This window comes from Anomaloglossus baeobatrachus, chromosome 2 (assembly GCF_048569485.1).
Source record: "Anomaloglossus baeobatrachus isolate aAnoBae1 chromosome 2, aAnoBae1.hap1, whole genome shotgun sequence".
Classification (NCBI taxonomy): domain Eukaryota; kingdom Metazoa; phylum Chordata; class Amphibia; order Anura; family Aromobatidae; genus Anomaloglossus; species Anomaloglossus baeobatrachus.
This window is the reverse complement of record NC_134354.1, coordinates 43,816,969-43,841,098: the sequence shown is the minus strand read 5'-3', so window position 1 is coordinate 43,841,098 and position 24,130 is coordinate 43,816,969. Positions and strand designations below refer to the sequence as shown.

The 24,130-nt window shown below is 47.0% G+C and overlaps 1 protein-coding gene across 1 annotated transcript in view; it reads right to left on the bottom strand.

Moving 5' to 3' along the window:
• The window catches only part of MAP3K7CL (MAP3K7 C-terminal like), a 104,433-nt gene that overhangs the window by 53,250 nt on the left and 27,053 nt on the right, over positions 1 to 24,130 (bottom strand). Inside the window, exon 2 of the mRNA XM_075332980.1 lies at positions 13,233 to 13,341. Coding sequence (XP_075189095.1) covers positions 13,233 to 13,302 — 70 coding nt within the window. The 5' untranslated portion in view covers positions 13,303 to 13,341. The remainder of the gene's footprint in view (positions 1 to 13,232; positions 13,342 to 24,130) is intronic.

The window sequence follows — 24,130 nt, the reverse complement described above, 5'->3', positions numbered from 1 at the left end:
CTTTCTTCTTGTATTTAATACTTTTTTTCCCTGTTTCCTTTCTCATTATTACACATAACTTAATTTATGGACATCTATGGTTTGATTTATTTGCCAGAGCGGAATGGATGAGTTGTTACTGACATCTGGTGAGAAAATTCATGTCAATAGCACCTTTAGAGATGCATTTACTTACAAAATTGTTGACGTTTTCAATACTTATTTCACCAGCTTTATACAGTATATATGCTCTTTTTACACATTTGACCTTGGAAAGTCTCTCTTTTTATGCTCCCTGAAGTATCATGCCTTCACAGTAAAAAATGTGATTGTAAAGAATTCATGGTCCTGGTAAAGTCAATGGGGTACAATATAATGGTGTATATCAATCATTTATTATGTACGGTAATTAGTTCCCTGAATTGGCTGAAGGAGCAGGTTTTAAGCACAAAACAACAGGGTCAATGGCTGCAGAAATAGTCTAGATCACCGTGCGGAGCAGTATTGCATTCCATAGTACATTTCCTAATGGACTTGTCCCAGCGTCTATTGAACAGCTGCGATTTATATTTTTAGCTGAGTCGCTCTAAGACATCTTTAAACCAAAGGTGCAAATACAGAGTCATGGAAATGTCTTAATGGACTGGTGGGCACTGCTCTTGAGAAATTGATAGAGTATAATATTGTATCAGTCACAATATTGGCTCATTTGTGGCAAGCGTTGTGTGCTAAAATCTTAGTTATAGTCATGGAACTTTGAAGGATGGATCCATATAAAATTGAAAATTGGACATTGCCCTTCTCATCAGATTACCATTAAACATTACTACCCCTGTACCCTGCTCTATGTATGAAACACACAGTAAAGCTCACCGCCGGTCTTGTTGGTAAGGTGGCGACCTGGAGTGGACCCATTGGACTACAGGGGGGTCCAGGCTTACCTTCTAGTGGGAGGGGCTTAACTAACCAACTGTCACGAGGCGGATGCCAGGACCCCCTCTGTTATGATCTGGAACCATGGAAGACCACCATGAATCATTGGTAAAAGGTGACAAGAGCATTGGCAACTAATCTGGCCGCCATCCCCTTACTAACCATCAACACTAGAAGTAGCCGAGGGGTGAACTAACATCCTATGCACCGCGAACCCAGCCGGAGAACTAACTATCCTAAAGGAAGTAAAGATGAATAACTCTTTGCCTCAGAAAATAGATAAAGCATAGCAAGCCCCCCACATTCAAAGACTGCGGTGATATAGAAAAACACAATACACAGATAGATGATAGGATTAGCAAAAGGTGAGGCCCTACTGACTAAATAGGACAGGATAGGAAAGCGACTGATGGTGGCCAGAGAAAAACCCTGCAAAAATCCAAAAACCTGATAGTACAAAAGGCCCTCAGATCACTAGATCTGAACTCCGTCCTATACCAGGCGCTCTTGTCATACCAATCAAGAAGCAACAAACACATGGACTTATAGGAGCAATACTCCAAACAAAGCTGCAGGGAGCTTCCCAGCTAAGCAACTGAGAGGGAAGATCCCTGCATGCAAATAAACTGAAAACAACCACAGCAAATGACAAACTCAGATAAGAGCAAAAACAACAAAACAACATAAGAAAGAGACAAACACTTATCTGGGGTAGATGTGGTCTGGAGCAGGATGAAGCAGGCTGGTGAACAAAGAACAACTGACATCCAGCATAGCCTGCTAGCAGACCAGGGTTTAACTAGGCAGAGAGTTAGCAATGGAAACGCCCATTGCTCAACACACCTGGTCTCTGTCGAAACCATTCCTGGCCACAAGAGGGAGCCTCACAGCAGCAAAAGCATAACTGACATTCACAACACCACTCCCTGGCTCCCATGCTGGTATATAATGTCCTCCAGTCTGGCTCCCATGCTGGTATATATAATGTACCAGATGTAATAAGTTTTAGAGGATTATGGAGTGTACATTATACTATATTGAGGATTATGGGATGTGAATTATCTTAAATGGAGGACTGTGTGATGTGTTTTATATTATACTAGAAGGTGGCTCGATTCTAACGTATCGGGTAGTCTAGAATGTGTATGTAGGGTAGCAGATTGAATAATAAGGTAATGAATGGACTGGATGGGTTCAGTGTAATTTAGTATTCTTATAATTGTTTATTGGTTTTAAAATGACAAACAACAGAAGGAACAGTTTTAATAGAAGAGTCTAATGTTTAATGATGTCCATGGCTTGTAATAAAAGAAGGCCATGAACAGTGTAAAGTTAAGTAAAAATATGCTGATGCTGTGATGTGGCCCAATGCTGGTATGTGCCCGCACCCTGACATGTGCCCCCATCCTGCAGGGTAATGTGTGCGGAGGGCGGAGTGCGGGGGGGTGGAGCCGAGCGGGACCATGGAGCTGAGGACGTCAGTGCTGGGGACAGGTGACTATCCAGGTGTGTGTATGTGTGTGTGTGTGTTCAGGCGCTTTCACACTTGCGTTCAGCGCAATCCGCCGCTATGGAGAATAGCGCAGTCCGTTAACGCACTGCGCTTTTCTCCATAGACTTGTATTGACGACGCACTGTAACGCAAGTGTCTGCGTTGCATCCGCTGGACGATGCTGCGTCATTATTTTTACGCAGCGTCGGGCTGAGGGAACGCTGCATGTAGCGTTTTTTGGGTCGTTAGAATCCGCCAAGGTGTCTAATGATTGTCTATGGGGGCGGATTCCGCCGCAATGCACTAAGCGGCGGAATCCGCTAACGGATCCCATCACGTTCTACTGCGCATTCTCAATATGTCCAGCAGAACGATCTAAATCGTTTAAAATCACTCCTGGTCTCTTCCTCTCACCCCCTCTCTCATACTCACCGATCACGGGTGCTGCACGGCTGTCACAAAGCTCCGGCAGCTTTTCCTCTTTTGAAAATGCCGGCCGCTCATTATTCAGTCTCGTATTCCCTGCTTCCCCCGCCCACCGACGCCTATGATTGGTTGCAGTCAGACCCGCCCCCATGCTGAGTGACAGCTGTCTCACTGCAACCAATCACAGCCGCCGGTGGGCGGGGCTATATCGTGCAGTAAAATAAATAAATAATTTATAAAAACGACGTGCGGTCCCCCCCAATTTTGATACCAGCCAAGATAAAGCCACACGGCATAAGGCTGGTCTTCTCAGGATGGGGAGCCCCACGTTATGGGGAGCCTCCCAGCCTAACAATATCAGCGAGCAGCCACACTGATTTGCCACATCCATTAGATGTGACAGTCCCGAGACTCTACCCGCCTCATCCCGAATTGCCCTGGTGCGGTGGCAATCGAGGTAATAAGGAGTTAATGGCAGCAGCCCATAGCTGCCACTAAGTCCTAGGTTAATCATGGTAGGCGTCTCACTGAGATACCCCCCCATGATTAACCTGTAAGTTAAAGAAAATAAACACATACACCCAAAAAAATCCTTTATTTGGAATAAAAGACAAAAAAACCCTCTTTCCCCACTTTATTAAACCCCCAAATACCCCTCCAGGTCCAGCGTAATCCACACGAGGTCCCACGACGCTTTCAGCTCTGCTACATGAAGCTGACAGGAGCAGCAGTAGAGCATGACCGCTCTCTATCAGCTCCACGCAGCAACAGAAGTGAGCCACGCAACCAGCTGTGCCCTCATTCAGGTGACCCGTGGACACAGTTCTCGGGTGGAGGACTGCAGCTGTGGCCGCGGGTCACCTGAGTGACGGCACCGCTGATCGCGCGGCTCATTTCGGTCACTCAGGGGATTTGCTGCGGTCACCCCTCTCTCTCTCTCCTCCCGACCGCAAATCTCCTTTTCCCGGCGAAACATTAAAAAAAAAACAAAAACGCAAAACGTTCTTTTACAGGAATCCATTAATTTATTAGCACACTATTTGCAATGCATCCGTCACATGCGTCACACAACGCACTGTGACGGATGCCTCACAATGCAAGTTTGAAAGCAGCCTAATGTGTGCGATGGGCGGAGTGCGGGGTGGGTGGAGCCGAGCGGGCCCATGGCACTGAGGATGTCAGTGCCGGAGACTGCATGTCTGGGGACAGGTGACTATCCAGGTGTCTGTGTGTTCGTTCAGTGTATACAGGCGGAGTGCGGGGGGTGGAGCCGAGTGCGTTAATGTGTGTGTAGGGCGGAGGGGGTGGAGCCGAGTGCGGTAATGTGTTTGTAGGGCGGGGTAAATATCGGGTAACTAAGCAAAGCGCTTTGCTTGGTTACCCAATATTTATCTTGGTTACCAGCGTACACCACTTAGTGCTGGCTCCCTGCACACGTAGCCAGGGTAAATATCGGGTAACCAAGCAAAGTGCTTTGCTTAGTAACCCAATGTGTGCCCTGGTTACGTGTGCAGGGAGTCTTAGCTGAGCCTTTCGTCGCAGGCTCTTTAGCGCACGCACTGTGGCGATAGTTGTCACTGTAATGACGTCATTTTGGAGCAAGACAGACAGACAGAATAAGGCAATTATGACTCGCCCACCCCAGGGCTATGGGACACCCGATGCCGGGCAGAACTGGTCCGGTGATAGTCAGTGGTGGCTGGGCCCGGCTCCGTGGCCCTGGTGGGTGTCAGTAAAATATGTGGCTTGAAGTAATAAAGTTTGTGTTCGTGACGCCACCTGTGGTCTGCGGCTATGGAGCCGCCGCTGCTGTGTAAGGCCTCCGGGGTGATGATGTGGCAGCAATGTTGGTACTGCTCCCCACAGGTGGAGCAATGCCCGGGGCGCTGTTGGTGCTTGTGAGAGTCTATGGGGTTGTGCGGCTAACACGGTGCAGGGCCGACAGGCAATGAAAGAATCAGGCATAAACAACAGTCTCTTTACCTTTTCCTCTTTTACTTCGAAAACAGTCCAGCGCTGGGAGACCGTCACAGGTGGTGATGGGGATCCGGTCGGCCTGGAAGTACTTGGGGTGATCTTTCTGGCCAGCTGAGTATGAGGCCTACTCCTGTACTTCTCTTTGTTATAATAGGACCCTGCTTCTCTGAATCCAGCAATGGCCCTCTTTGCTGCTGGGACTGATGGTACGTCCCTTTCCCTCTGTAGCAGGCTGCGCAGGCCCTCTCTCTGGTGCTTCTCTGCTGGAGTCCACACCGGGCCTCGATGCTGCAGCTGTACCTTTGGGATGTTTTGGGCCAGGGGCTTGCAGCTCTCCTGCTCTTCGGATTCGGCTACCAGGGAATATGTTTAAGCCCTGGTGGCCACAGACTCCGATGTCCGAGTCTCTCCGCTGCCTCTCAGCTACTCCTGCTTCTCTGGACCAAGCTACTCTAGCTCTAGGCCCCAGATCCACAGGACAGCTCACTCTGCGTCTGTTCACTTCTACTGCTCTCTCCAGACTGAACACTACTTCCTCTCTCAGGCTAGACTTGAGGAAGCTCCCTGGAATTCCAGGTTCAGAGCTCCCCCTGCTGGCCGGAGGGAGAACTGCGTTGGGTGTTAAACTTGCTGGCCAATGGACCTCCCCATTACCTCCAGGCTCAGCATTAACCCTTTGGGAGGGCAATGCTGTTGTGGCGACCAGGTCCTGGGGCGCCACAATTATATATATAGATGTAGAACTATGGGATATGCATTATATTATATATGGAGGACTATGCTCTACACTATTCTATATGGAGGACTATGTGAAGTGTATTATAATACATGGAAGACTATGGGGGTGCATTCTAATATATGAAGGTTTATTTGGGACTCATTATACTATATGGAAGGCACTTTCTCTCAGCACCCAGCTTTCCGATACACTGCTATACAGTTTTCCCTCAGCACCTATCTTTCCCATGCTCTGATATCATGGGAAAGCTGGGAGCTGAGGGAAAGATGTATATTAGAGCATGGGAAGGCTGGGAGCTGAGGGAAAGATGTATATCAGAACATGGGAAAGCTGCGTGCTGAGGGAAAGATGTATATCAGAGCATGGGAAAGCTGGGAGCTGAGGGAAAGATGTATATTTGAGCATGGGAAGGCTGGGAGCTGAGGGAAAGATGTATATCAGAGCATGGGAAAGCTGGGAGCTGAGGGAAAGATGTATATCAGAGCATGGGAAGGCTGGGAGCTGAGGGAAAGATGTATATCAGAGCATGGGAAAGCTGGGAGCTGAGGGAAAGATGTATATCAGAGCATGGGAAAGCTGGGAGCTGAGAGAAAGATGTATATCAGAACATGGGAAAGCTGCGTGCTGCTGAGGGAAAGATGTATATCAGAGCATGGGACAGCTGGGAGCTGAGGGAAAGATGTATATCAGAACATGGGAAAGCTGCGTGCTGAGGGAAAGATGTATATCAGAGCATGGGACAGCTGGGAGCTGAGGGAAAGATGTATATCAGAGCATGGGAAAGCTGCGTGCTGAGGGAAAGATGTATATCAGAGCATGGGAAAGCTGCGTGCTGAGGGAAAGATGTATATCAGAGCATGGGAAAGCTGCGTGCTGAGGGAAAGATGTATATCAGAGCATGGGAAAGCTGGGAGCTGAGGGAAAGATGTATATTTGAGCATGGGAAGGCTGGGAGCTGAGGGAAAGATGTATATCAGAGCATGGGAAAGCTGGGAGCTGAGAGAAAGATGTATATCAGAACATGGGAAAGCTGCGTGCTGCTGAGGGAAAGATGTATATCAGAGCATGGGACAGCTGGGAGCTGAGGGAAAGATGTATATCAGAACATGGGAAAGCTGCGTGCTGAGGGAAAGATATATATCAGAGCATGGGGAAGCTGGGAGCTGAGGGAAAGATGTATATCAGAACATGGGAAAGCTGCGTGCTGAGGGAAAGATGTATATCAGAGCATGGGACAGCTGGGAGCTGAGGGAAAGATGTATATCAGAACATGGGAAAGCTGCGTGCTGAGGGAAAGATGTATATCAGAGCATGGGACAGCTGGGAGCTGAGGGAAAGATGTATATCAGAGCATGGGAAAGCTGCGTGCTGAGGGAAAGATGTATATCAGAGCATGGGAAAGCTGCGTGCTGAGGGAAAGATGTATATCAGAGCATGGGAAAGCTGCGTGCTGAGGGTAAGATGGATATCAGAACATAGGAAGGTTGGGTTGCTGACAGAAAGATTTCAGATTATGGGAAACCTGGGTGCTGAGTGAAAGAGCTAAGTGTCAAAGTCACTATCCTGTAGTCTGAGTGTCGGTGTACGGGTGAGGGGGGACCCAGATCCAAACTTTGCATCGGGGCCCATCAAACTCTAGTTTCGCCACTGTTCACAACCCAGACGAGACAAGTCCACACACTCTGCCAGGACCAGCTAGTTCATGTATCTTGTTGTGGTGTCCGGAGTCAACCCCTCGCCCATGACTCCCCCCCCCCCCCCCCGCACCACTCTACAGTTACACAGGTTAAAGATGTGACCACAATCATTTCAATTGTTCGCTTCTGGTACACTGCATGCAGGGAACATCACCATAAGGGAGCAAAATGCAGCAAGGCAGGTGAAGGACACACGTTAGCATCAAGTGGCAAGTGAAGCAGCTGAGATATTGTGGAGGCTCATATAATGGAAATTATATGTGACACGATATATTGAAAAAGAAGTGATAAAACCTAAATATGTATAATCTGAAAGACCATGTACTTGATTAAAGGGGTTGTTGAAGACAATCTATCTGAAGAACCTTGTAATCTGGGACCCTTTAGGTTGAGGAACCCTGTCAACTCCCTGAGGGTCTATTTCTTTAATCTAAGGGACCCTCTTCAAATAATAAATTTAAGGAACCCTTTTCCTATGAGGCCTTATTCTATTTAAATTATCCAAGGAAGCCTTTCATGTTTCTTCTCTTTAAAGAGGACCTGATCCTAGGTAAAAAGTGGCAAGTTTATGCTTTCATCTTCTTCCTGCTGCCCTCTGATTATGCTGGATTTTTTTTATCTGGTGACAGGTCCTTTATAAGTGACCCTTTTGATATACTGTATTAGAAGAACCCTGTCTCCTCTCTGAGGGGCTATTTTATAGCATCCATTTGAGAAAGTATTAATAATGTGAGGGACCCTTTCAAGTATTGTATTCAAGGAGCCTTGTCATATGTCATGTAATCTGTTTGAGGAGCATTATAATATGAAAAACCTTCTCAGACATTGTATTAAGGAAGCCATAGATGAGGGTCTATTTTATATAATCCATCCAGGGAAACCAATTTTCTAAGAGACCCATTCAAGCGCAAGATTTACAGTGCTGGCCAAAAGTATTGGCACCCCTGCAATTCTGTCAGATAATACTCAGTTTCGTCTTGAAAATGATTGCAATCACAAATTCTTTGGTATTATCTTCATTTAATTTGTCTTCAATAAAAAAAAAAAAAAAAAAAAATTGTCATAAAGCCAAATTGGATATAATTCCACACCAAACATAAAAAAAAAGGGGGTGGACAAAAGTATTGGCACTGTTTGAAAAATCATGTGATGCTTCTCTAATTTGTGTAATTAACAGCACCTGTCTGTAACTTACCTGTGGCACCTAACAGGTGTTGGCAATAACTAAATCACACTTGCAGCCAGTTGACATGGATTAAAGTTGACTCCAGCTCTGTCCTGTGTCCTTGTGTGTACCACATTGATTATGGAGAAAAGAAAGACCAAAGAACTGTCTGAGGACTTGAGACTCCAAATTGTGAGGAAGCATGAACAATCTCAAGGCTACAAGTCCATCTGCAAAGACCTGAAAGTTCCTGTGGCTACGGTGCGCAGTGTCATCAAGAAGTGTAAAGCCCATGGCGCTGTGGCTAACCTTCCTAGATGTGGAAGGAAAAGAAAAATCGACGAGAGATTTCAACGCAAGATTGTTTGGATGGTGGATAAAGAACCTCGACGAACATCCAAACAAGTTCAAGCTGCCCTGCAGTCCGAGGGTACAACAGTGTCAACCCGCACTATCCATCAGCGTCTGAATGAAAAGGGACTGTATGGTAGGATACCCAGGAAGACCCCACTTTTTACCCCGAGACATAAAAAAGCCAGGCTGGAGTTTGCCAAAACTTACCTGAGAAAGCCTAAAACGTTTTGGAAGAATGTTCTCTGGTCAGATGAGACAAAAATAGAGCTTTTGGAGAAAAGCCATCAACATAGAGTTTACAGGAAAAAAAAAAGAGGCATTCAAAGAAAAGAACACGGTCCCTACAGTCAAACATGGCGGAGGTTCCCTGATGTTTTGGGGTTGCTTTGCTGCCTCTGGCACTGGACTGCTTGACCGTATGCATGGCATTATGAAGTCTGAAGACTACCAACAAATTTTGCAGCATAATGTAGGGCCCAGTGTGAGAAAGCTGGGTCTCCCTCAGAGGTCATGGGTCTTCCAGCAGGACAATGACCCAAAAGACACTTCAAAAAGCACTAGAAAATGGTTTGAGAGAAAGCACTGGAGACTAATAAGGTGGCCAGCAATAAGTCCAGACCTGAATCCCATAGAACACCTGTGGAGAGAGCTCAAAATGGCAGTTTGGAGAAGGCACCCTTCACATCTCAGGGACCTGGAGCAGTTTGCCAAAGAAGAATGGTCTAAAATTCCAGCAGAGCATTGTAAGAAACTCATTGATGGTTACCGGAAGCGGTTGTTCGCAGTGATTTTGGCTAAAGGTTGTGCAACCAAGTATTAGGCTAAGGGTGCCAATACTTTTGTCTGGCCCATTTTTGGAGTTTTGTTTGAAATGATCAATGATTTGATTTTTGTTTCATTCTCTTTTGTGTTTTTTCATTGCAAGCAAAATAAATGAAGATAATAATACCAAAGAATTTGTGATTGCAATCATTTTCAAGAAGAAACTGGGTATTATCTGACAGAATTGCAGGGTGCCAATACTTTTGGCCAGCACTGTATCGGGACTCATGACATATATCATATCTCTCCATTAACATTTACACTTTAATTTGAGGGACACTTTTATAGACTTTATTTGAGGAACCCTGTTACCGACCAATCTCCTAACTAATGACTGAAGTAAATAGAGACAGCCGGGCACCACAGCCACAGGTGAGTACTCCCGGATTGTGGTTATACTTGATAGCGGACTTCCAGCAATCTCCAGTGGTGCTCAGCCGGCAAAGGAAAAGAAGTCCAGTGGATCCATTAAAGCAGAGAAGGCGGCAGTTCACGATGGAGTTTTTGCAATTATTTAATGTGCAGTTGTAAGCAGGTTACAGCATGGGTGGGGAGGGGGTAGTGCAGGTATGCCGAACGACGGCCGTTTCGCACTAAATGCCGCTTTACACGCAACAACATCGCTAATGAGATGTCGTTGGGGTCACGGAATTCGTGACGTACATCCGGCCTCGTTAGCGACGTCGTTGCGTGTGAAACGAACGAACTACCGTTAACGATCAAAATTACTTACCTAATCGTTGATCGTTGACGCGTCGTTCCATTCCCAAATATCGTTGCTGTAGCAGGATGCAGGTTGTTCATTGTTCCTGAGGCAGCACACATCGCTACGTGTGACACCCCAGGAACGAGGAACAACCTCGTACCTGCGGCCGCCGGCAATGAGGAAGGAAGGAGGTGGGCGGGATGTTTGTCCCACTTATCTCCTCCCCTTCGCTTCTATTGGGCGGCCGCTTAGTGACGTCGTTGTAAAGCCGAAAGAACCGCCCCCCTTAGAAAGGAGGCGGTTCACCGGCCACAGCGACGTCGCTAGGCAGGTAAGTACGTGTGACGGGTGTTAGGAATATTGTGCGCCACGGGCAGCGATGTCGCCCCCGTGACACGCAGCCGACGGGGGCGGGTACGCTCGCTAGCGATATCGCAGCGTGTAAAGTGCTCTTTAGGCAAAGTGCTTCCACGGATCCGAGCTCGCACTTACCACACAGACTCTAAACAATTAGAGTTTGCAAGTGAATGGGCTCTCTCATACAAATCTGCGTCACTGTTAGCTCTCCCAGCGTTGGCTCCCCCTGGTGACTGGAAGCAGTATCACTCGTGCAGAGTGATACTGGTACCCAATCTGGTTGTGAGAGCTGCAGTGCAATGCAGCTGGAACAGCGAGGGAACTGACAGTGATGCAGATCTCTGTGTGAGAGCCCATCCACCATTGGCACTTGCCAACTGTAACTGTTTGAGGGTCTTTTGAGTGCAATTTTTTTTCCTTTTTGGAAGGGCTGGTGAGGGGGGTCTGCTTTCTTTTGGGAATTTCTGCTTTCTTTGATAAAAAGTCTTGCTGTATTTTTTAACTTTTTTAGCTGATTGGACAGTTTTTATGGAACCGCAACTAGGGTTTATTTTTAAAGTAGGGCTTATATCTTAACCATACTCCAAAAAGCCCCAAAAATCTTGCTAGTTCTTATTTTTGGAGTAGGTCTTATGGTCACGTTGACGAGTGTGACGAGCATGGCACAAACGTGCAGACCAACAGGGAGCCTGATATATGACAAAAATGCAACAAACAATACAACAAGAATGGGGTAACACCGGGGACACAATAACAACTGTGGCCCCCTAGCTCTAATGAGACCCTGAGAAACCAAAGGAAATTAAACTACATTTAAATATATAGCCTAAGATGGTAATAAGAGACTCTAGTCCTGAACATGTTTCTAGTCTTCAAAGATAGAGAGACAATCGTGACACTTTCAGGGAAACTGGGTATGTAATCTATAAAACTAATGAGAGACACTGTATTACCTTGTAATCGCCATGAGGATCCATCTATATCCCGGTAGACCCTTTTAAAGGGAATCTATCAGCAGGTTTGTGCCACTTAATCTGACAGCAGAATGATGTAAGAGGCCCTGAGACCCTGATTCCAGCAATGTGTCACTTATTGCATTGCTTGCTGAAGTTTTAATAAAATCACAGTTTTATCAGCAGTAGATTATCACTAGAGGACTAGTAAACCTGTTGCCATGTAATTGTCCATATTTTTAAGCTCTGTATAACCCCCACTACTGATTGGTGGCTTTCTGCCTATGCACAGTGTATTCGGAAAACTGTCAATCAGTGGTGTGGGTGGGGTAATAGAAAGCTCAGCCGTCAGAGAACTGCTAGATCTGCAGCAGATAAAACGGTAATTTTATCAAAGCAGCTCAGTAAGTGATACTGTCATGGCACGGTGACAATCCAGTGGCAGCGAGTGTTAGAAAATACCAGAGATTGGTAGCATAAGTTGTTATCCTGACAATTCCCTGTTTCTGCAGCAGCAGACTCTATAGGACCATGGGAAACTATCAGTTTTCCTCTCAGTTGACAGCCTCTGATTTCCTTTATAAACCTCACTCTCTAGTGGTTTGGGTGCGGTTTATTGTTTGTTCCATGCTGAGCTCTGAAGAGGTCATCTCTGTTGCTTCAGACTTCTGTGGTTGCTGCAGCTTAGATAAGTGTTGTCTTTTGCTATCTACGAGGGCTCTGGTGATTGCAGTTGTGTTTCCCCTCTGTTGTTCCCTTGTGTCTTCCCTTATTGATAGAGGTGTTGACAAAGAGCTCATACCCTCCATCCTTACTTAGGGCTCAGGGTTTGTCTAGGGTTGAGGCATTCCTGCTCGGTGACAGGTGCGAAACCTGCATAGGGCTGGTGAAGGCAGTGAGGGTGAGCCGCAGGTTGTTGCTTCCCCCCTTTCCCTAGCGATAGGGTATTCCTTTCCCCTTCCGTTTGTGTTGTCCCATACGGCTGATATAGCTTCTATCCCTGGCTGTGACAGCCACATCGCCGGAATCAGGGTCTCTGCACCTACATCATGATGCTCTCCAATGCGGAAGGAAAACCTGGTTCTATCAGGAAAAAAAAAAGTAAAATCTTAGAGACCCCATTAGACACTGTATTAGACGTACCCTGTAATCTCGGAATATTGATCTGAGGAAACATAATCGGGGAGACCCTTTCAGATATTGTATTCGATAAACCCTGCCATCTCTTTAAGGATTTATTATATATAATCTAAGGAAACTTTTAGTCTCAGTAAGCCCTGACAGTAATAGTATAGACTTTAGAGAATCTTTTTCCAATATGTGTAAAATATTCCATCTTTGAAGTGCACTTTTATATATTTTTTTATCATTTTCACCGGCTTATTCTTTCGGCTTGGATAGGCCCATCATCAAATTTTTATATTCTCTGCATGTTCCCTTTAAATATGATAAAAGTAACACTTCCATAAGCAGTGAATGAATAGAGCCGGGTTCATACATATTTTATATTACAGCATTCATTATAAGGAGGCCTTTGTGACAAATAGAGATAACGGATAGCAGATTTTATCCTCCGTGGGATGTGTGGTCTGTTTCTTGTTCATTGAGGTAGAAGCAGATAAATGCAGTTACCTGCGGAGTCATTAAGACTGAAGGAAATGCGCACGGGTTTATCAGCGGGGATTCTTGCCGTGGTGATCATGTGGGCACAATGACTTCAACCGCCTTATCTGAAATAATACTGAAACGAGAAGAATAACACATAAACAATTGCTACAGCGGCAAAGAAAAAACTAATTTTAAGACTTTGCAATGAAAATCTAAAATGACAGTGAAAAAAAAAACCCATAAGACGCCATTGAAAGGACATCTTTTTAACAAAGGCCGCATAATATTCCTGCGGCAGCTATAAATTCTCAGATAATGAGGCAGACCAGGGGCGTAGGAGGGATGTCACAATTTCAAAAAGTGGAGGAAAGCACATATATAATGGAGAATACGTAGCAGACAAGTACTTGACTTCAATTTCCCTATTATTAGGTGAATAAACAACATTGCCGTATGTATTACTGGCCATACACATAACTAATGTCGCCATACAGCACTGATAAATAAAGCTCTCATACTGTAAAGAGAACTAATATTGCCATAAAGAATTTATAAAAAAATGTTTTATATCATTTATATAAAACTGATGTCACCACACAGTGCCCATAAATAATGCTATCATATTGTACACATAACTAATGTCGCCATACAGCACTCATAAATAAAGCTCTCATACTGTAAAGAGAACTAATATTGCCATAAAGAATTTATAAACATTTTTGTTATATCATTTATATAAAACTGATGTCACCACACAGTGCCCATAAATAATGCTATCATATTGTACACATAACTAATGTTGTCATACAGCACTCATAAATAAAGCTCTCATACTGTAGACAGAAGTAATATTGCCATAAAACTTGTAAACAATTTTGTTATATCATTTATATAACTGATGTCACCACACAGTGCCCATAAATAATGCTATAAAATTGTAACCATAACTAATGTCACTATAGAGAACATAAATAATGCTATCATATTGTACACATAAGTAATGTCACTAAAGAGGACATAAATAATGCTATCATATTGTACACATAAGTAATGTCACTATACAGGACATAAATAATGCTATCATATTGTACACATAACTAATATCACTATACAGGACATAAATAATGCTATCATATTGTACACATAACTAATGTCACTATACAGGACATAAATAATGCTATCATATTGTACACATAAGTAATGTCTTTATAGAGGACTCATAAATAATCCTATCATATTGTACACAAGATTAAGATTACTACACAGCACTCATAAATAATGCACTCATATTGTACACATAACTAATGTTGCCATACAGTGCTTGTATAATCCTTGTAATCTTGTCATATTGTACACAACTAGTTACTATCGATTCCTTGTAAATGATTGGCATGCTGTGACTGTAGCACATCGAGGGACAGGGGCTCCAATGCGGTCCCTCACACTAGGGGTCCGAAGGCTATACCTAACCTCAGGGTTACTCCTAAGGGTGGAGATGCCAGAGTCATGTGCCTGGCTATGCTCCTGACCAGAACTAATCTGATTCCACCCTCCCACCAGGGAAGGAAGGAGCAGGAGTGAAATGGAAACAGAAATAAAGACAGACAAAACTTTGACACACTGTAAACACACAGGAACAAACAATGAGAGACTCAGGAGAAAAGCAAGAGCAGGAAGGTCACAACAAAAAGAAAACAAGGGTTAACTCCTCAGCTGCTCACAGCAATAAGTACAACAACCACCAGATAGTCTGGATTACAACAACACATCAGACCAGCTTAGATAAACTATAGCTGGCATAGAAGGAAGGATCTAGCCAGCATATATAGGAGGGGAGCAGATGTAATTGACTCCCACACAACATGTGATCAAAGGAGACTCACAAGCAGATCAGCAGAGATTAACTCTTGCTAGCCTGCCTATGAACTACAAATGTGTTGATCGACACCCAAGTCTGCCTGCGCTTGCCAAAATTAAGCCACTATTGGCCACGGGAAAAAGGTTGTGGCGCGCTATGCCAACCCAAATCTTGTCTGATTGCCACTATGACTTAGGAGATAGATAAAAATTAGACATAGAAACATACCAAATAAGAAAAGAAACTGCAGCCCAGGGAGGGAGGACGGGGTAAAACACAGCCTCCAGGACCCAGACAAGCGGGACAGAGAAAGGGAAAATGGCTTATACCTAAATATATGGCAGAGTTGAAGGAGTGAGAATCTAAAGGCATTAGACAGAAGAACAGGGATATACAAATAAAAAACCTCACAATTAAAGGGGAGAAATAGAAAGAAGAGAAGGATAATACCAACACATATTAGTGAAGAAGCTGGAAAGTACCAAACACCATACCGTACTCATTAATAATGCTGTCATACTATACACATAAGTAATGTCACCACACAGTACTCATTAATAATCCTGTCCTACTGTATACATAACTAATGTTACCATACAGTCCTCATTAATAATGCTGTCATACTTTATACATAAGTAATGTCACCATACAGTCCTCATTAATAATGCTGCAACACTTTACACATAACTAATACCACAATACAGTACTCATTAATAATACTGTCCTACGGTATACATAAGTAATTTCACTATACAATATTCATTAATAATGCTGGCACACTGTACACATGACTAATGTCACCATACAGTATTCAGAAATGATGCTGTCATAATGGACACGCAACTAATGTCACCACACAGTGTTGTACACATAACTAATGTCACCACACAGTACTCAAAAATAATGCTGTCATGCTGTACACATAATTAAAGTCACCATACAGTATTCATTAATAATCCTGTCATACTGTACACGTTAATAATGTCACCACACAGTACTTATTAATAATGCTGTCATACTTTATACATAAGTAATGTCACCATACAATACTCCTTAACAATACTGTCACACTGTACGCATAAGTAATGTAGCCATACAGTCCTCATTAATAATGCTGTCATACTGTACACATAATTAATGTCACCACACAGTATTCAGAAATGATGCTGTCATAATGTACACAGAACTAATGTCTCCACACAGCACTGTACACATACAGTGCCTTGCAAAAGTATTCAGCCCCCTTGAATTTTTCAACCTTTTCCCATATTTCAGGCTTCAAACATAAAAATGTTATTGTTCTGGTGAAGAATCAACATCAAGTGGGCACAATTGTGAAGTTGAACGAAATTTATTGCTTATTTTAAACTTTTGTAAACAATAATATACTGAAAATTGGGTCGTGCAATATTATTCATCCCCTTTACTTTCAGTGCAGCAAACTCACTCCAGAAGTTGATTGATGATCTCTGAATGATCCAATGTTGCCCTAAATGACTGATGATGATAAATATAAGCCCCTGTGTGTAATCAAGTCTCCGTATAAATGCCCCTGCTCTGCGATAGTCTCAGTGTTCTGTGTAAAGCACAGAGAGCATCATGAAGACCAAGGAACACAACAGGCAGGTCCGTGATACTGTTGTGGAGAAGTTTAAAGCTGGATTTGGTTACAAAAAGATTTCCAAAACTTTAAACCTCACAAGGAGCACTGTGCAAACGATCATATTGAAATGGAAGGAGTATCATACCACTGCAAATCTACCAAGACCCGGCCGTCCATCCAAACTTTCATCTCACACAAGGAGAAGACTGATCAGAGATGCAGCCAAGAGGCCCATGATCACTCTGGATGATCTACAGAGATCTACAGCTGAGGTGGGAGAGTCTGTCCATAGGACAACAATCAGTCATGCACTGCACAAATCTGGCCTTTATGGAGAGTGGCAAGGAGAAAGCCATTTCTCAAAGATATCCATAAAAAAGTGTTGTTTAAAGTTTGCCACAAGCCACCTGGGTGACACCAAACATGTGGAAGAAGGTGCTCTGGTCAGATGAAGCCAAAATCTAACTATTTGGGCACAAAGCCAAACGATATGTTTGGTGTAAAAGCAACACAGCTCATCACCCTGAACACACCATCCCCACTGTCAAACATGGTGGTGGCAGCATCATGGTTTGGGCCTGCTTTTCTTCAGCAGGGACAGGGAAGATGGATAAAATTGATGGGAAGATGGATGGAGCCAAATACAGGACCATTCTTGAAGAAAACCTGTTGGAGTCTGCAAAAGACCTGAGACTGGGACGGAGATTTGTCTTCCAACAACACAATGATCCCAAACATAAAGCAAAATCTACAATGGAATGGTTCACAAATAAACGTATACAGGTGTTAGAATGGCCAAGTCACAGTCCAGACCTGAACCCAATCGAGAATCTGTGGAAAGAGCTGAAAACTGCTGTTCACAAACGCCTCCATCCAACCTCACTCAGCTCCAGCTGTTTACAAAGGAAGAATGGGCGAGAATTTCAGTCTCTCCATGTGCAAAACTGATAGAGACATTCCCCAAGAGACTGCAGCTGTAATCGCAGCAAAAGGGGCGCTACAAAGTATTAACTTAAAGGGGATGAATAATATTGCACGCCCCAATTTCAGTTATTTAATTTTTAAAAAAATTTAAAATAAGCAATAAATTTCGTACAACTTCACAATTGTGTCCCACTTGTTGTTGATTCTTCACCAGAACATTAACATTTTTATCTTTATGTTTGAAGCCTGAAATGTGGGAAAAGGGTGAAAAATTCAAGGGGGCCCAATACATTCGCAAGGCACTGTAGCTAATGTCACCACACAGTACTCAGAAATAATACTGCCATGCAATACTCATCATAAGTAATGTCTCAATGCAGAATTCAGAAATAATGCTGTCCTACTGTACACATAACTAATATATCCAAAATAAGGCTACTTTCACACTTGCATTGTGACTCGCCCACCCCAGGGCTATGGGACACCCGGTGCCGGGCCGGACTAGTCCGGGGGACGTCAGTGGTGGCTGGGCCCGACTCCGTACCCTGGTGGGGTCAATTAATATGGCTTCAGTGGGGGTGATTAAAGTTTATATTTGTCGTGACGCCACCTGTGGTTTGCGGCTATTAAGCCGCCGCTGCTGTATGGGGCCTCCGGGGTGATGGAACGGCAGCAATGGTGGTACTGCTCCCCACAGGTGGAGCGGTGCCCCGGGGCAACAGTTGGTGCTTGTAAGTGTCTATGCAGTGATGGAAGTCTATGAAGATGAAATAACAGAGGCAACACCAAGGGTGCAGTTTCAAGTTGTTTACTCACAGTTCTTGGTTATGGCCGGCAGGAGCCTTTAGACTGCTGAGACCCACTGTCAGGGACCTCCGCCGATCCTGGGTAGATCTGGGGGTAAAAGCCGGTGCACCCCTCTATGTGTTCCTTTCTTCAGCTGTCTCCTTAAGCATTGCCCTTGTTGGCTGAACCTGGCTCGGCCTCCACTACAGCCTCCGGGCCAGGGGCTCGCCTGTCGGTAATTTACCCCCTTTCTAGAGGTTCTGCTGTGGGCTGTGGCCCGGGTAGCTTGCAGCTTTCCCTGGGCCTCGGTTTTTACTTTTGGAGATGACTTTTCCTCCTCCAGTGTCTAGGGACCGTCCCCTGTGTGCAGCTTGATCCCTCCACCGAACCTTCTTATTGTGGAACAGGCCACGAGCATGAAAGCTATCTGTGGCCCTGGAATCCCTTCTTATCTCTACTTGGTGTCACCTGGACCCTCTGAGTCCCAGGGTCTTCACCAGGAAGCGTCACTTTCTTCTCTTGCTCCTGGCTGACTAGAGCATTACTCTTCTCTCTCTTCTGCCTCCCGCAGACCTCCTTCCTTCTCCTTCACTTCCACTTCGTCTCTCTCTCTCTCTCTGCCTCCTGCATACTGTCTGTCTCCTCTGCCTCCCGCAGACTTCTCTCTAAACTTGACCTTCCTTGTCTACTCTACACTCGGCTGGCCCCTCCCACCCACCCAGTTGCTAAGCTACCACCCTATGGGAGCAGGGATGGGTCTTACGGCCCCTCCCAGCATGCAGCATGGGAGAGTTGCTGCCACTGTCCCTGTGTGTACCTAACAATGGGTGTAGTGTGAGTTTGCCTGTGGACCGGCGTTCACCCCTTTCCTTACCCAGGATGGGAGATCACACCTCTGGCTGGGGTGCAATGTCTCTGTGGCGACGGAAGCCTCAGGGGCGCCACACTTGAACGGTATCCGTCACAATGCGTTGTGTAACGCATGTGACAGATACCTTGCAAAAAGTGTGATAATAAAGGCAATGGATTCCAGTGAAATAACACATTGCGTTAAGTTTTCTTTAGCCGAGAGAGAGAGCATCTATCATCACCGCACACATCCCGACACTGCCGCCCACATCATCACCGCACACATCCCGACACTGCCGCCCACATCATCACCGCACACATCCCGACACTGCCGCCCACATCATCACCGCACACATCCCGACACTGCCGCCCACATCATCACCGCACACATCCCGACACTGCCGCCCACATCATCACTGCACACATCCCGACACTGCCGCCCACATCATCACCGCACACATCCCGACACTGCCGCCCACATCATCACCGCACACATCCCGACACTGCCGCCCACATCATCACCGCACACATCCCGTCACTGCCGCCCACATCATCACCGCACACATCCCGACACTGCCGCCCACATCATCACCGCACACATCCCGACACTGCCGCCCACATCATCACCGCACACATCCCGACACTGCCGCCCACATCATCACCGCACACATCCCGACACTGCCGCCCACATCATCACCGCACACATCCCGACACTGCCGCCCACATCATCACCGCACACATCCCGACACTGCCGCCCACATCATCACCGCACACATCCCGACACTGCCGCCCACATCATCACCGCACACATCCCGACACTGCCGCCCACATCATCACCACAGCACACATCCCGACACTGCCGCCCACATCATCACCACAGCACACATCCCGACACTGCCGCCCACATCATCACCGCACACATCCCGACACTGCCGCCCACATCATCACCGCACACATCCCGACACTGCCGCCCACATCATCACCGCACACATCCCGACACTGCCGCCCACATCATCACCGCACACATCCCGACACTGCCGCCCACATCATCACCGCACACATCCCGACACTGCCGCCCACATCATCACCGCACACATCCCGACACTGCCGCCCACATCATCACCGCACACATCCCGACACTGCCGCCCACATCATCACCGCACACATCCCGACACTGCCGCCCACATCATCACCGCACACATCCCGTCACTGCCGCCCACATCATCACCGCACACATCCCGACACTGCCGCCCACATCATCACCGCACACATCCCGACACTGCCGCCCACATCATCACCGCACACATCCCGACACTGCCGCCCACATCATCACCGCACACATCCCGACACTGCCGTTCACATCATCACCACAGCACACATCCCGACACTGCCGCCCACATCATCACCGCACACATCCCGACACTGCCGCCCACATCATCACCGCACACATCCCGACACTGCCGCCCACATCATCACCGCACACATCCCGACACTGCCGCCCACATCATCACCGCACACATCCCGACACTGCCGCCCACATCATCACCGCACACATCCCGACACTGCCGCCCACATCATCACCGCACACATCCCGATACTGCCGCCCACATCTTCACCGCACACATCCCGATACTGCCGCCCACATCATCATCACAGCACACATCCCGACACTGCCGCCCACATCATCACCGCACACATCCCGACACTGCCGCCCACATCATCACCGCACACATCCCGACACTGCCGCCCACATCATCACCGCACACATCCCGACACTGCCGCCCACATCATCACCACAGCACACATCCCGACACTGCCGCCCACATCATCACCGCACACATCCCGACACTCCGCCAACATCATCACCGCACACATCCCAACACTAGCGCCCACATCATCACCGCACACATCCCGACACTAGCGCCCACATCATCACCGCACACATCCCGACACTGCCGCCCACATCATCACCGCACACATCCCGACACTGCTGCCCACATCATCACCGCACACATCCCGACACTGCCGCCCACATCATCACCGCACACATCCCGACACTGCCGCCCACATCATCACCGCACACATCCCGATACTGCCGCCCACATCATCATCACAGCACACATCCCGACACTGCCGCCCACATCATCACCGCACACATCCCGACACTGCCGCCCACATCATCACCGCACACATCCCGACACTGCCGCCCACATCATCACCGCACACATCCCGACACTGCCGCCCACATCATCACCACAGCACACATCCCGACACTGCCGCCCACATCATCACCGCACACATCCCGACACTCCGCCCACATCATCACCGCACACATCCCAACACTAGCGCCCACATCATCACCGCACACATCCCAACACTAGCGCCAACATCATCACCGCACACATCCCGACACTGCCGCCCACATCATCACCGCACACATCCCGACACTGCTGCCCACATCATCACCGCACACATCCCGACACTGCCGCCCACATTATCACCGCACACATCCCAACACTAGCGCCCAGATCATCACCGCATACATCCCGACACTATCGCCCACATCATCACCGCACACATCCCGACACTACTGCCCAGATCATCACCGCACACACACAGGTATTACCTCAGTGACGTCTCCGCTGACAGCGCGGCTCACTTCATTTGCGGGACCTCGTGTGGATTACGTCTGACCTGGAGGGGTATTTGGGGATTTTAATAAAGTGGTGAAAGAGGGTGTTTTTTTTGTCTTTTATTCCAAATAAAGTATTTTTTCGGGTGTATGTGTTTATTTACTTTCACTTACAGGTTAATCATGGAATGTGTCTCATAGACTCCTGCCATGATTAACCTAGGACTTAGTGGCAGCTATGGGCTGCTGCCATTAACTCCTTATTACCTCGATTGCCACCGCACCAGGGCAATTCGGGATGAGCCGGGTAGAATCCCGGGACTGTCGCATCTAATGGATACGGCAATTCTGGGCGGTTGCTGGCTGATATTGTTAGGCTGGGAGGCTCCCCATAACGTAGGGCTCCCTATCCTGAGAATACCAGCCTTCAGCCGTGTGGCTTTACCCTGGCTGGTATCAAAATTGGGGAGGACCGCACGCCATTTTTTTAAATTAATTTATTTATTGTACACACGATATAGACCCGCCCACCGGCAGCTGTGATTGGTTGCAGTGAGACAGCTGTCACTCAGCGTGGGGGCGGGTCTGACTGCAACCAATCATAGGCACCGGTGGGTGGGGGAAGCAGGGAATACTAGATGGAATAATGAGCGGCCGGCTTTTTCAAAAGAGGAAAAGCCACCGAAGCTTTGTGACAACTGTGCAGCATCGCGCCCGTGATCGGTGAGTATGAGAGAGGGGGGGAGGGGGGAGAGAGACCAGGAGTGATTTTAAACGATTCAGATCATTCTGCTGGACATGCTGAGCATGCTTAGTAGAACGTAACGGAATCCGTCAGCGGATTCCGCCACTTAGCGCATAGCGGCGGAATCTGCCACCATAGACGATCATTAGACACCTTGGCGGATTCCAACGGAATCCGTCAAGGTGCATTATTTTAACGAAACAAAAAACGGTACATTCAGCGTTCCCTCCGCCCGACGGTCACTGATGGTCAGCGACAAAAAAACTGATGCGCCGCGGGGAGGATACAACGCAAGACCATCCATTGCTATCCGTAGCTAATAGACGTCTATGAGGAATAAACGGTTTCCTGCAACGGTTACCGTAATTCCTCAAGGCTGCGGATAGCAACGGAAGCCGTCCAACGCAAGTGTGAAAGTAGCCTTAATAACACACCTATAGAATAACTTTCAAAAGGTCACATTAATAGAATTATCTTAACCATCAGAATCCCTATAAACAATAGTGCCAGCAGAGTGTTCCCTATAGGATGCCAGACACCAATTCAAGCAGAGTGTGGTGGTATTGTTTCTAGATATTTAGAGCAGTACAGGGGTAGATGGTGCTTCCCTGCTTGTCTAGGTTAGTAAAGGGGATGAAGGGAACCTTTCAGATCTTTTTACCTACAAAATAACCACTACCGGTTAGGCTTGTAAAGGGTCAGTGTAAAAATGTTGTGCTTCTGTATTATCTATGTATATAATTGCCTTATTCTGTCTGTCTGTCTGTCTGTCTGTCATGCTCCAAAATTGTGTCCTTACGGTGACACAAAGCTGATTGGCCGCTGGGCTCGCCATGGCCCCGCACCCCCACACGGATTGGCCGCTCGCCCAGGCTGCGCCCCCACACGGATTGGCCAGCCGCTCGCCCAGGCTCCGCCCCCCCACAGATTGGCCTCTCGCCCCCGCACCCTGCATCATTGGCAATTCGGCCACGCCACGCCCCGCCCCCTCACAAAATGCACGCTAGCTCTGGCCCCGCCCCCCTCCCCCCCCGCGCATTCCCCGAACTGACACGGCTGTCACGGAGGTGAGTACTGTACTCCCCCCCCTCCCCCCCCCATCCCTCGCTCGCACGGGAGTGGTGTGGATACATTGGTAACCATGCATGGTTACAAGCGCATCAAGGTCCTGCAGTGGCGGAAGATCCACACGCACACACACACACATACACACACATCAGATCACACTCACTCTCACACACACCTCACACACACCTCACACACACCTCACACACACCTCACACACACCTCACACACACCTCACACACACCTCACACACACCTCACACACACATCACATCGCATCCACACACTCACAGTATCCGGCGATATCGCTTGCTTCTCGGCCTCGATACTGTGCTGTTGTGACCTTCCAGGACCTGACGGAGGATCACATGGCCAGAAGCATGTGGTATCTCCGGATGTTGTGAGTGTGAGCGCGTATGTGCGATATCGTCAGTGTCTGTGTGTGTGAGTGTATGCGATCG